This window comes from Panthera onca, chromosome A1, assembly GCF_046562875.1.
Source record: "Panthera onca isolate mPanOnc1 chromosome A1, mPanOnc1 haplotype 2, whole genome shotgun sequence".
Classification (NCBI taxonomy): domain Eukaryota; kingdom Metazoa; phylum Chordata; class Mammalia; order Carnivora; family Felidae; genus Panthera; species Panthera onca.
This window is the reverse complement of record NC_138339.1, coordinates 58810242-58822714: the sequence shown is the minus strand read 5'-3', so window position 1 is coordinate 58822714 and position 12473 is coordinate 58810242. Positions and strand designations below refer to the sequence as shown.

The 12473-nt window shown below is 45.1% G+C and overlaps 1 protein-coding gene across 2 annotated transcripts in view; it reads right to left on the bottom strand.

Annotated features, from left to right (window-relative positions):
- Positions 1–12473, bottom strand: part of WWC1 (WW and C2 domain containing 1) — a 154452-nt gene that overhangs the window by 21294 nt on the left and 120685 nt on the right. For both annotated transcript variants that reach the window (XM_060634975.3, XM_060634977.3), the window contains 4 exons: positions 11540–11626; positions 10161–10353; positions 2506–2658; positions 87–178 (listed from right to left, as the gene is read on the bottom strand). In XM_060634975.3, the coding sequence (XP_060490958.2) occupies positions 87–178; positions 2506–2658; positions 10161–10353; positions 11540–11626 (525 nt within the window). The remainder of the gene's footprint in view (positions 1–86; positions 179–2505; positions 2659–10160; positions 10354–11539; positions 11627–12473) is intronic.

The window sequence follows — 12473 nt, the reverse complement described above, 5'->3', positions numbered from 1 at the left end:
TGGTTGCCCTGGAGTTTGGGGAGCTCATTCCTGCATCCAGGTCCAAGCCAGATCAGTTCCTGAGGCCCAAGTGAGCCCTCACTTACCAGCTGTCTTCCAGGGTCTGTGTGTTGATCCTTCCCTCCTGCCTCTTCTCCAGCTCCACTGCTGTCTGTTCCAACAGAGCAGACACGGCATCCTGTGGAGACAAAGGCCCAAGGGTTCATCTGCATACTACTTGCAAGAATCACAGCTTAGAGTGTGAACTTCCCCGTGAACTGAGATTAACACTGAAGTCCAGAGTGGGTATGTGTCTTGCCCCAAGGTCACTTATAAACTGGAAATACAGCACTTAGTTCATCTAATTTGCAGTTCTCCTGAGAATAACTCCTGCATGCACAGACAGACTTTTGGAAGACAGTCAAGTTTAGGAGTTGAGTGAGGCAGAAATATAGGTCTCTGGCTGTAAAGAGATTATAGTGTAATCAGGGAAACCATCACATGAACTGTCAATAATGTGATAATGTGAAACAATGTGATAAGGACTTTGCCAGAGGTTAAGCTTTGGATATTTAGGAACAACAGAGCAATGGCAGTGTCAGGTTGGGGTTGCATTCAGGGAAGACTTCCTGGAGGAAGAACATCTATACTGAATGGTGTCTACAATGAGGAAGCCCGTGTGACTTGAAGAAATTAATCTGAGACTCAATTTCCTCTAGAGTAGTTTCTAATAACTACTACAAAGGGTTGCTATGAAGAATGAGAACATATACATAAGATATATAAAGAAGAGTACCTAGCACATAATTAGCACTCAGTAAATGGCAGCTCATAGTAAAGCAAAAACTGACCTTGTAGCTTTCTGAGCACATGGCTAATTTGCAAACACCCTTTGTAGTGTGGGCCAGAGCTTGGAAAAATCCCTGAAATTCTCTTTTAGGGAACAGGGGACTAACACCAATTGAAGGCCTGGTATATGTCAGGCACTGGACAGACAGCTTATGTGTAACATTTTATATAATCTCTACAACTATTCTGAGAGATAGAGATTATGATTATTCCCTTGAGAAATGGAACAAGGAAACTAATTGTGTCTAAGGTCGGTGTCACTTACCCAAGGACATGCTCCAGAAAGTAGAGGATGTTTTCAAGATATTTGCCAGCTCATGGACTCCTTTTTGGAGTGAGGAAGACCTAGCTTTGTTGTTTATTGGATGTATGTCCTTAGGTAACCTTTCTGAGCCTTGGTAAGTGGCACCTAATAAACAGGACAGTGCCTGACACAAAAGGAAATGCAGGAAATGATAAGGATTATGAAAAAGAAGGAAGAGGAGGAGGAGGGGAAGGGAGGTTGGGGGGAAATAGATTTGATCCTTCCCCTTATCCTTACTACCTGACCTAGCCCATCTTCTCCATTGAAATTCTGGGCAATGACTGTCCAAAGTAACCAAGTACTGACAGAAGGAAGACACACTACAGAGAATTATGAGCTAATTTGAATCCCAAATGCTTTCTGTTTGGGATTCCAAAAGGATCCTGTATGCTGTGACACTCTATGTCCAAGGGCAACTTCACTGCTTGGTTGAATCTTGGCTAGCAGATGTGAGCTTCCCAAGTACAGAAAACAATTTCAGGACATTAAAAAGAAATTTTTTTTAATGTTTATTTATTTTTGAAGGAGAGAGAGAGACAGAGCATGAGCAGGGGAGGGGCATAGAGGGAGGGAGACACAGAATCCAAAGCAGGCTCTAGGCTCTGAGCTGTCAGCACAGAGCCCAACGCGGGGCTCGAACCCCCAAACCGCGAGATCATGACCTGAGCTGAAGTCGGATGCCCAACCGACTAAGCCACTCAGGCGCCCCCCAGGACATTTTAAAGTGTATTGCACTAAAATGAAACCAATACATATTTTTAAACCAAAAATAGGCAAATGTAAGATTTTTAAGAAATATACAATAATGAAACAGATACCATTTATCAAGCACTTACAGAGTGCTCTTCACATATACTTTTTCAAACCTTCCTAACCACCTTTTTAGATAAGGATTTGGCATGAAAAAAGAGGTTCAGAGCGGTGAAATGACTGATCTGTCACCCACCTAACACACCCCGGTCAGTGTTGTTTTCTGCTGTGTTTTACAGCAAGCCTCCACCATGGACCACTATGCAGATAGCAGTATCTCAATGAAGGTTAATTTTCTACCTTCTACAGGTTTCTCCTTCCTTTTCTACTTCATTAAAAAAAAAAATCATAAATTAAGGTTTTCATCAGGCAAGTTATACTATGGCAAGCAAAGTGCAGAAGGGGGGAACACAGATGAGGAAGGGGAAGGTTGCAGATCGGGGGCTACCTGCTTGTTTGCAGAGGTCTCTCCTATCTCATCATCTTCTTCTCTGTTCCAATACCCTCTGTTGCTTCCCCCACCTCTGAGGCCCAGTCATCTCCAATTCTGGGAGAGCTTTTCCTGTCATCCATCCAGATGCTGCACACCTAGGAGGGTGGTGCAAACCCGGGGCCCAACTCACCGTGCTTTCAGGACCTGGGATGGGGACCTTGGCTCCCAGTGGCTTGGGCTCCCTGCTCTGCTTCTTCAAGTATTTGTAGCTCAGGAGGTTGTACCAGCGAGTCGACCTCTCCCCAGACCGACAGACCTCAGCCAGGCTGATCTGGGCGCCTCCCTAGTTGAGGACAGGAAAAGGCAAGAGTATAAACCAGGGCTGACAAGGTATATTCTGACAAGGCTCCTGGGGAGAGTATGAGAAACATCCTCAGATGAGATAGCAGCTTCCGGGAGGAGGAAACGACTAGTTGTTAATTATTTCCAATAACTCATTTATTCACTAACTTACTCATTCATTGGTTTACTCTTTCACCAAATCTTTACTAAGCACCTATCGTATGTTTTTTTTTTTTTTAATTATGACAAAACCCATAAAATTTACCATCTCCTGCCCCCAGCTTTACTGAAATGTAATTGACATGTAACACTGTACTAGTTTAAGATGTACAACATAAAGATTTGGGTGGCGCCTGGCTGGCTCAGTTGGTAGAGCATGCGACTCTTGATCTGAGGGTCCTGAGTTCGAGGTTCACGTTGGGCATAGAGTTTACTTAAAAAAAAAAAAAAATTTGGTATGGTATTTGTTATGAAATGGTCACCACAGTAAGTTTACATCCACCACCTCATGGCTAGAAATTTTTTTTCTTATAATGAGACCTTTAAGATCTCCTCTCCTAACAACTTCCAAATATGCAATACAGTGTTGTTTATGTACCATAGTCCCCACGGACTACAGTGCATGGTTAGAACTTATTTACCTTATGACTGGAAGTTTGTACCTTTTGACCCTTCACCCATTTCCCCTACCCCCCACCTCTGACAACGATCAATCTGTTTTTTGTTATTATGATTTGGTTTTATAGATTTCACATGTAAGTGAGATCATACAAGTATTTGTATTTCTCTTTCTGGGTTATTTCACTTCATATAACGTTCTCAAGGTCCATCCATGTTGTGACATAAAATTTGCCATCTTAATTAAAGTGTATAGTTCAGGGGCGCCTGGGTGGCTCAGTCAGCTAAGCGAGCAACTTCAGCTCAGGTCATGATCTCGCGGTCTATGAGTTCGAACCCCGCGTCGGGCTCTGTGCTGACCGCTCAGAGCCTGCAGTCTGTTTTGGATTCTGTGTCTCCCTCTCTCTCTGACCCTCCCCCGTTCATGCTCTGTCTCTGTCTCAAAAATAAATAAACGTTAAAAAAAATTAAAAAAAAATAAAGTGTATAGTTCAGTAGTGTTAAATACAGCTACATTGTTATGAAACAGATATCCAGTACTTTTTTCATCTTGGAAATCTGAAACTCTACACCCATTAAGTAACTTCCCTTTTCCCTTCCCCTGGTCCCTGGCAACCACCATTCTACTTTCTGTTTCTGTGAATTTGATGACTCTAGGTCCCTCATATAAGTGGAATCACACAATATTTGTCTTTTTGTGACTGGCTTATGTGATTTAACACAATGTTCTCAAAGTTCATTCATGTTGTAGCATGGGACGGGATTTCTTTCCTTTTTAAGGCTGAATAATATTCCATTATATCAAGAGACCACATTTTTAAATCCATTTATCCACTGATACACTTTTAGGTTGCTTCTGTCTCATGGCTATTGTGAAGAATGTTGCTATCATTGGGTGTAACCTTGGATATATACCCAGTTGTGAGATTGCTAGATCGTATGGTAATTCTATTTTTAATTTTTTGAGAAACCCCCACCCTCGTTTCCATAGCAGCTCTGCATAATGTTTTACCACCAACAGTGCACAAGTGGTTTCTTTATTCCACATCCTTGCAAACATTTGCTATTTCTTGTCTCTTAGATAACAGCCTTTCTAAGAAGGGTGAGGTGCTATCTCACTGTGACTCTGATTTGCATTTCCCTGATGATTAGTGATGGTGAGCATCTTTTTCTGTACCTGTTGGCCTTCTGTATGTCTTCTTTAGAAAAATGTTTATTAAGAGCCTCTGCACATTTTTATATTGGATTTTTTGCTTTTTTGCTATGGAGTTGTATGAGTTCTTTATACATTTTGGATATTAACCCCTTATCAGATACATGATTTGCAAATATTTCCTCCTATTCAGCAGGTTGCCTTTCCATTTTGTTGATGATTTCCTTTGCTGTACAGATTTTTAATTTGATGTAGTCCCATCTGTTTATTTTTGCTTTTGTTGCCTGTGCTTTTGGAGTCAGATCCAAAAATTATCACCAAGACCAATGTCAAGGAAGAAGATTTTGCACAACTCAAAGGGCCAGCAACAGGGGACTGGAGGAATAAACTATAATATATCTACACAATGGGATATTATATAGACATGTATAAAAAATGAGAAAGATCTCTAGGTGCTGATGTGGACAGACTTCCAGGCTGTATTGTTAAGGGAAAAAATAGAATAGTGCAGAAAAGAATATGCAGTATGCTACTTTTTGTATAAGAAATGGAAAGAGGGATAAGAATACATATATTTTTTCTCTCTCTCTCTCTCTCTCTCTCTCTCTCTCTCTCTATATATATATATATATATATATATATATATATATATATATATATATTTCTCTTTCTGGCTTATGTATATATACATACTATATTGCACCATATTTGAAGTGCAAAGGGTAGTGAACATTATCACATGCACATATGTGCAACAAGAAATAATGGGAAGATAAAGACAACACTAATAAAGTGGGTAGCTATACAGGGTAGGTGGTGGGATTGGGTGCAAGGGGCAGGGAAGCAAGATTGCTTTTGAGTAAACCTTTCTATACAGTTTTTCTTTGAATGGTGTAAATGGATGCCTTAAGATGAAAACAACCTCCACAAAATTAATCTCACTGAATATAACCTCCCAGAGAGGGGATTTATTTCCAGTGACTTGACTTTTTACCATCATCCTTAGTGGAAAAAATGACCAAATACTTTTAATCATTCTTCACAGGTCTTACTATTGTTTCAACATGTCCTCTTTGGAAGAGCCCCAACCAGGTTTGGGGTTAGCAAATTCACTGTCCTAAAACACAACAGTGGCTGTGCCAGTGGGTGGTAGAAATACCACAAGCTGGTTTGTGAAGTGGGCCAGTAGCTGAGTGGAGGCTTGGGTGGTACCTGGGATGGGGAGGGGGCTCCCCAATCTACCTGGGATCCTTTCTACCAGTTTTTCCTTCTATTAGGATGCACCAGGGCATGGCATGGACTGTGCAAACTCATTGTGTGTCTAAAGGTTAATTTCTAGAACAGTGGTGAGCAAGTGGAGAAAACAAGGTAAATGACTCCTACCTGCAGGACTAGAGTCCGTTCAGGAATTAAATACCTGTGCATTTTAGTCACCTGTAATAAATTTAAATATACACAAATATGTGTATATTACTCATTTACTCACTTAATAAATGTCCTCTGAGCACTTTGCAGACTCTGGAGCCATAGAAACATGTAAGACAGGATGTTGCCCCCAAAGGGGTCACACTTTCTTGTGAAGACAGACAAATGTGTCAGATATTACAGTTCAGAACAGGCCAGGCCATGTTTGAGGGGCAAGGGGGAAAGAATATAATGACAGCTTTGAGGTGTAACACTGCCATCAGATTATTATTAATTCCAACAAGATATACTGTCTATTTTGGGCTGGCTCATAGGTATAAATGTGGTCTACTTTGGTAAATGATGCCCTGTGAGGGCATTCATTTATTTATTCAGTACACACAGATAGCTAAGTAGCCTCTATGTGCCAGACACTGTTTTGAAGGCTGGGGATACAGTAGGATTTAAGGCAGATAAGAATCTCTGTCCTCATGAGCTTACATTCCAGTCTGGGGGAATCAGATAAACAAATCAGTAAGTAAAGTCAGTGTACTATTTCATGCATTACTAAGAAAGAAAAATAGTTGTCAATTACACTCTGACTTGTCATCTAGTATAAACTGCATCTTGATTCTAGAGATTTGATAAAATGTGAAAATCATGTATACCCTAAAATCTGTAATACTGATAAATGTTAGGTGGGGGAACGCGCTGCAGAGAAAAATAACACGGGGGCGGGGGACAAGAGTGGAGGGGGAATGTAATTTTTAAATAGGATGGAAGAAAGACCTCCCTGAGAAGGTGACATCTGGGTCAAGCCCACAATGAGGCGGGAGAGTGAGCCCTGTCCATCAGTAGCTGGGAGAAGAGAATTCTGGTCAGAGGGGCCAGCAAGTGCAAAGGCCTGGGGCAAGGAGCATGCTGGTATATTCAAGGGGAACAGGGAGGCTGGAGGAAGAGTCTGGGGATAAAATCTGAGAGATAACAAGAGACAGATCCCCGAGGGCCTTGGAGGGTAGGCAAGGGGCCCAGGAGTTGACTCCAGATGGACACAGAAGCGAATGTAAAGTTTTAGGTAGAGGAGTGTAAGCACTGATTTGCAATTTAATAGGATCACTCTGGTGACTGTGTTGAGAGGAGATGAAGGGAGGCAAGGACAGACCAAGGAGACCCAGGAGAGACTGCTGCGCAATCCAGGTGACAGACAGCAGTGGGACAGGAGCAGCGCTAAGTGGCCGGGGTCTAGGGATCTTCTGAAGAGGGACCTGCCAGGAATTCCTAAAGGATTAGATGTGGAGCGGAGAGGAAGAGACAGGTCAAGGATGAGCCTGTGGTCTCTGGCCTGGGCAGTGGAAGAACAGAGTTGCTTTTAGCTGAGACAGTAAAAACACAGGAAGACAGATCAGGAGTGTGCTTATGGACAAGTTCATCTGAGATGCCTCCTGGACAAGCAAGAGAAGATGTGGAACAGACAGCAGAGGTGTTATACAGCTGCGAGTGGGGAGGCCCAGGCTGCAGCCATACATCTGACATGGTGTTTGAAGCGGGAGAATGAGATGAGATTACCAAGGCAGTGAATGCAAACAGAAAAGGGGAGAGGGGTGAGTCCTGAGCCCTGACACACAGCAGTTGGGGAAATGAGAAGAATCAGCCAAGGAGACAGAGATGCCAGTGATGAGGGAAGAACACTGAGAGTGAGGTGCTGGGGAAGCCAAGTCAGGGCAAAGGAGGCCGAGGAGGATTCTGGGAGCAACTGAACCAAACACAGTCGACAGGCCAAAGAGGGTGAGGATGGAGAAGTGGCCACTGGGGTTAGCTACGAGGAGGCCACGGATGACCTCGGGGAGCACATTTCTAGCAGAATGATGACGGCGAAATCCCACGTGAACTGGGTTACAGAGAGAACATTTCACCTTTTGCTATAAAGGAAAGAAACAAAGTAGTAGCTGGAGGGAGAAATGGGTAAAATCTTTCTTTTTTTTTTTTGTTTTTGTTTTTTTTTTGTTTTTTTTTGTTTCTTAAGAGAATTAATAGCCTGTTGGTGTACTGATAGGCCAGGCCCAGCAGAGGAGTGAAGACTGAAGAGAGGAAAGAGCCAGAAGATAACAGGTAGTGAGAAGTTGCCTCACATGGCAGTGGGGGGGGGGCGCCAACCTCAGAGCCAGGAGAAATGGCAAGAACCCAAGAAGCGTGGGGAGCAAGGCCCTCAGCAGGGGGAGTATGAGGGTGGGAGAAGAGGCCAGAAGTCTGGGGACAGGGGAGAGGGTAAGAATTTGCCCCTGGGAAGGGGAAGGCAGTACCAGTGCTGAGTAGCATTAGGGCTCATGCGAGGTTTGTGACCACAATTTTAACACGAGACCATACGGCATGGCTGTGTTTTAGTGCATGGACGGAGAGTTCACTTTGACAGGGCTGGGTTTTCCCAGGTGGGGATGGCAAGGTGAAAAAAGCCTCTTTGTTGTAATGGTTAACTATGGAATAGGAGGGGTGCCTGGGAAGTGGGCTTTCTTAACAGAACCTGCTCTGAGTGGCACTGAGCTTAGGAGCTAGGGAGTGGACAACAGGGTGCAGCTGGAAAGCCTGTGACCCCGATTATGCCATGCTAAAGCATTCAGTAGAACAGTTGCCGGAGAGAGTGGGCAAGGCAGGCCACGTGTTCATCCAAACCCATAATCCAGGTCTGTGGACAGCGGGGACGTGGTAACCACCTGAGAGGCGGGACAGTATGAAGGCTATGTGTAAAGAAGCTGCAACCAGGAAGCGGACTTCTCCACTTACTCAATGGATGACCTGGGCAGGTTACTTAGCCCTTTTGCGTCTTGATCCTTCATCTGTCAAGTGGAGGCAATCCTAACGCTTCTTCCTCAGGCTGCTGTGAGCGTTAAGGGAGACACTGCATGCAGATTTCTTAGCCCAGTACTACAAACAGACGCTGCTCAGGATGGGTACCACTGTGGCAGCCTGGCTGATTAAGCAGCTCAAAGCAGACCAGGGATTCCCCAAACCCAGCAGTGTAGGGAGACCACGTGGGAGCACACGGCCTTTCTAGTGTCTCACTTCCTCGCTTACTCCTCTAGCCACCAAAACACGGCAGCCTGACACTCTATATCCCCACAGGATACGGGAAAGTAGATTTCCCATTGGCCACAGACAGAGACAAGCCACAGTGGGATGAGCGCTTTGGCTGCTGCCATGGCAACCAGCAATGGCCACACTTCAATTAGGAAGGAGGAATAAAAGACATCCAATTAGGAGAAGAAAATAGGATTGAGTCTCTTCTCATTGAGGAATTCCCAGGGCTGAGGAAATGTTTCACAGAAGAGCCTGGGATTGGAAAAGCTTTCTGCTCTGGTGCCCAATATCTACCATGCTCACCAGTCTTCAGTCACTGTCCTACCTGTGGGTTCCAGGGAGCACCACGCTGGTACAAACACCAAGGGGCTGATGTGGGTGGGCTGCAGAAGGGGAGCTGCCTAGCTTCTAACTGCTCATGGCTCTTCTTGATTTTGTGACCTTGGGAAGGTTCTTTTACCTCTCTCTGCCTCGGTTTCCTCACTGATATAACAGTACTTGTTTTATAAGATTTTAGTGAGGGTCAGATAGAAAAACTACACATAAGGGGCTTAGCTCAATGTCCACCACATAAACTGCATTCAATCTATGGATGCTATTGCATTATTGTCAGTAGTAACATCAACAACATAAATGGCAATGATGCTGTTTTGTACCCCAGCTGAGGAGAGCAGGGGACTGATAGTCAGTGAGCATCTAGTATGTGCAGACACACTGTTGTTTTACATCCTTGCTATGGGGACCAGCGGCAATCAGCAGTACTTGGGAGCTTATCAGAAATGCAGAATCTCTTGGTGCCTGCCCCCACTACTGCCCCAGACTTGCTGAATCAGAATCTGAATTTTAACCAGAGCCCCAGGTAACTTGTGTGCATGTTCAAGTTCCAGAAACACAGCTTTAAGCCTCATTTAATCCTCAGAGAACCATCTGTGAGGTGGGCAGTGTTAGCTGGATTTTACAGATAAGGAAACTGAGACTGAGAATTAAAGAGTCATAGGCAACGCAGCCTCGGGCACAAGGGATGAAGCCCTGTAGTTCCATGGTTGACAAAGGGGCTTCCCGCCTCCTCGCCCCCTGCTCTCAATGAGTGTGCCAATGCTGTTCACCTGTGCAACAGTCCCTGCCTGGAACCCAAGACTAGCTTAACACTACAGCCTGTGTTTTCTCCAAGCCTTCTCCCTGAAATACAAGGTGGGCCGATCTCCAGAAGGACAGACGGCTGGACAGTCAGACAGACAGACAGGCACAGCCCTCACCAGGCACTCCTCCAGATGGCTTCTATCGGTGGTACAGACATCAACTCTTAAGGTCTTCTGGTGAAGGGCTGGATAGGACATGGACACCCAGAACATTTCATTGAACACGAGAGTGTCTGAGGCATCCAGGGGCCGGGTCCGGAACAGGCAGGTGGTGCTTTCGGAGCAGGGAAGGATAGCTACACGAATGTTCCTAGAGAGAGACAGAGGAGAGCCTGAGTCAGCCTGGGTCTGGGATAATGTGTTGGGCTAAACTGTTGCCGCAAATCCCTAAGACAATAACAGTGGAGGAGTTTGTAATTTCTCAAGCGGTTATGCAGATATTTGTAAGGGAAGCAGAGAGGGCCCCAAGGATAACAATTGCTCTTCCTTCTCCCAAATCTCCAATCCTTAGAACCTCAAAGAGTATGGAACCTGAGGTCAACAGTGTGCAAACTTCTGTGCACAGAAGGATCAGCAAGATTGTTAACACTCAGGAATCCTTATACAGCTGCTGGTAGGAAGGCAAAATGCTACCGTCCCTGCAGAGGGGAATGTGACAGCCCTAACACAATTCCAGATGCACTGGCCTTGTGACCCCATTCACCTTGCTTCTAGACACTCTTCTACAAATACCACTGTACAAGTACCAATGAGATATGGAGAAGGTTACTTGTTCTGGCACTGTTTGTAAGAGCAAATGACTAAAGACAACCCTAGTGTCTAATCTTCTTTATTCTGTTTGTCCTGCTTTCCTCCTGTCTTTCCCTTTCCCACATGTCACAGCCTCAGATGCTGGCCGGGTACAGACCTCAGAAATATAAGCTCCTGCTGCTGCCCCAATGCCTATCATCTAAAGGAGAAACCTGCAGGCAGGTGAATGCAATGAAAGGTAAACCCGGTCTGCCAAGGCAAGAGCCAACAGGCAAATAGCACAGGTGTTTGCTGTATAATCAACTGTAAGGTAATACCCATCACGCCCTTCCAATAGAAGCACAGTGACAGGCGCAGGCTCTTGAGAATTTCAGGCCTCTTTCTGCGTGCAATATTTGAGCTTAGAGCAGATAATAGGGGCCATGACCCTCTTCTTTGTGAGGCTTCAAGTTCAAAGGGCAAGGATTTGCTCACCACCCCACTCTTAGTGCTGGCACATGGTAGGTGCTCACAATGTGCTTGTGAAGGAACTGAAACTGCCTACAGTGCTTCTCGTTCCAGTCAGCGAGTTTGCCATCACGCCTGTATCCACATCCACATTCACAGTACTGACACTGTGCATCATGGCCACACAGATGAAATACGCACGGGGCCCGATGGTGCAGCGGGCAAGGGCAGGAGAGTGCCCCCAGGGATGGCCGCAGAGGTTGAGAGGCTCATACAAACCCTGTCAGCCACATACTCACACTTTCTGGTCTTGTTGCAGCAACAGAGCAGAAAGGTTACTGAGCTGGATGATTAATATTGCAAATTGCTTATTCTTCTCATCGTACCTGAAATGGAGAGGGACATATGGAGCACGTATGAGTAACACATTTCTCTCTCTCTTAATCATCACAGACGTGGCTGCTGGCTGCTTGGGGGACTGTGGGGAACTTGAGAGCACAGGCCCAGTGCTTTGGGCCATGTAGGGATGCAGGTTCAGACCTGCTGGTCTGAATTCTTATTTTTATTTTTTTTTAAATGAAGTGTCAGTTTAGATTTCCGTTTTTTTTTTTTTTTTTTTTACATTTATTTATTTTGAGAGAGACAGAGTGTGAGCGGGGAAGGGCCAGAGAGAGAGGGAGAATCCCCAGCAGGCTCCACGCAGTCAATGCGCAGAGCCCAACGCGGGGCTTCAACCCCATGAAACCGTGCCGTCATGACCCAAGCCGAAATCGAGAGTGGGATGCTCAACCGACTGAGCCACCCAGGTGCCCCTATCAGTCTGAATGTTTAAGGAGAAGCCAGAAGATTGTGCTGTGTGAAATCTCTTGATACTTGAATATTGGCAATTTCTACTAAAAATAATATTGTGGCCATCCTGCATCAAGGGAAAACACAGGAACAACAAATCTGGGCTGCAGCCCCCAATGGCTGAAACTTCAATGGGACAGTAAGCCAAAAAACCACAGCAACAATGGCCCCAAAAAACAAGGCACAGGAGGTCTTGGTCATGGTCTTGCTCTGCCACTGGCCAGCTCAGTGAGTTGGGGCAAGTAACAAGGTCTTCAAAGCCTCATTCTTCTCTTTGGTAAAATGTGGAGGTGAGAGGGAGGGAAAGGGTTGGCCCTCTTTAGTTAGGAGGCCACAAGTGTCGGCAGGTCCTGCTGGTTCTGCCTTTCTCCCCTAGGCAGCCAT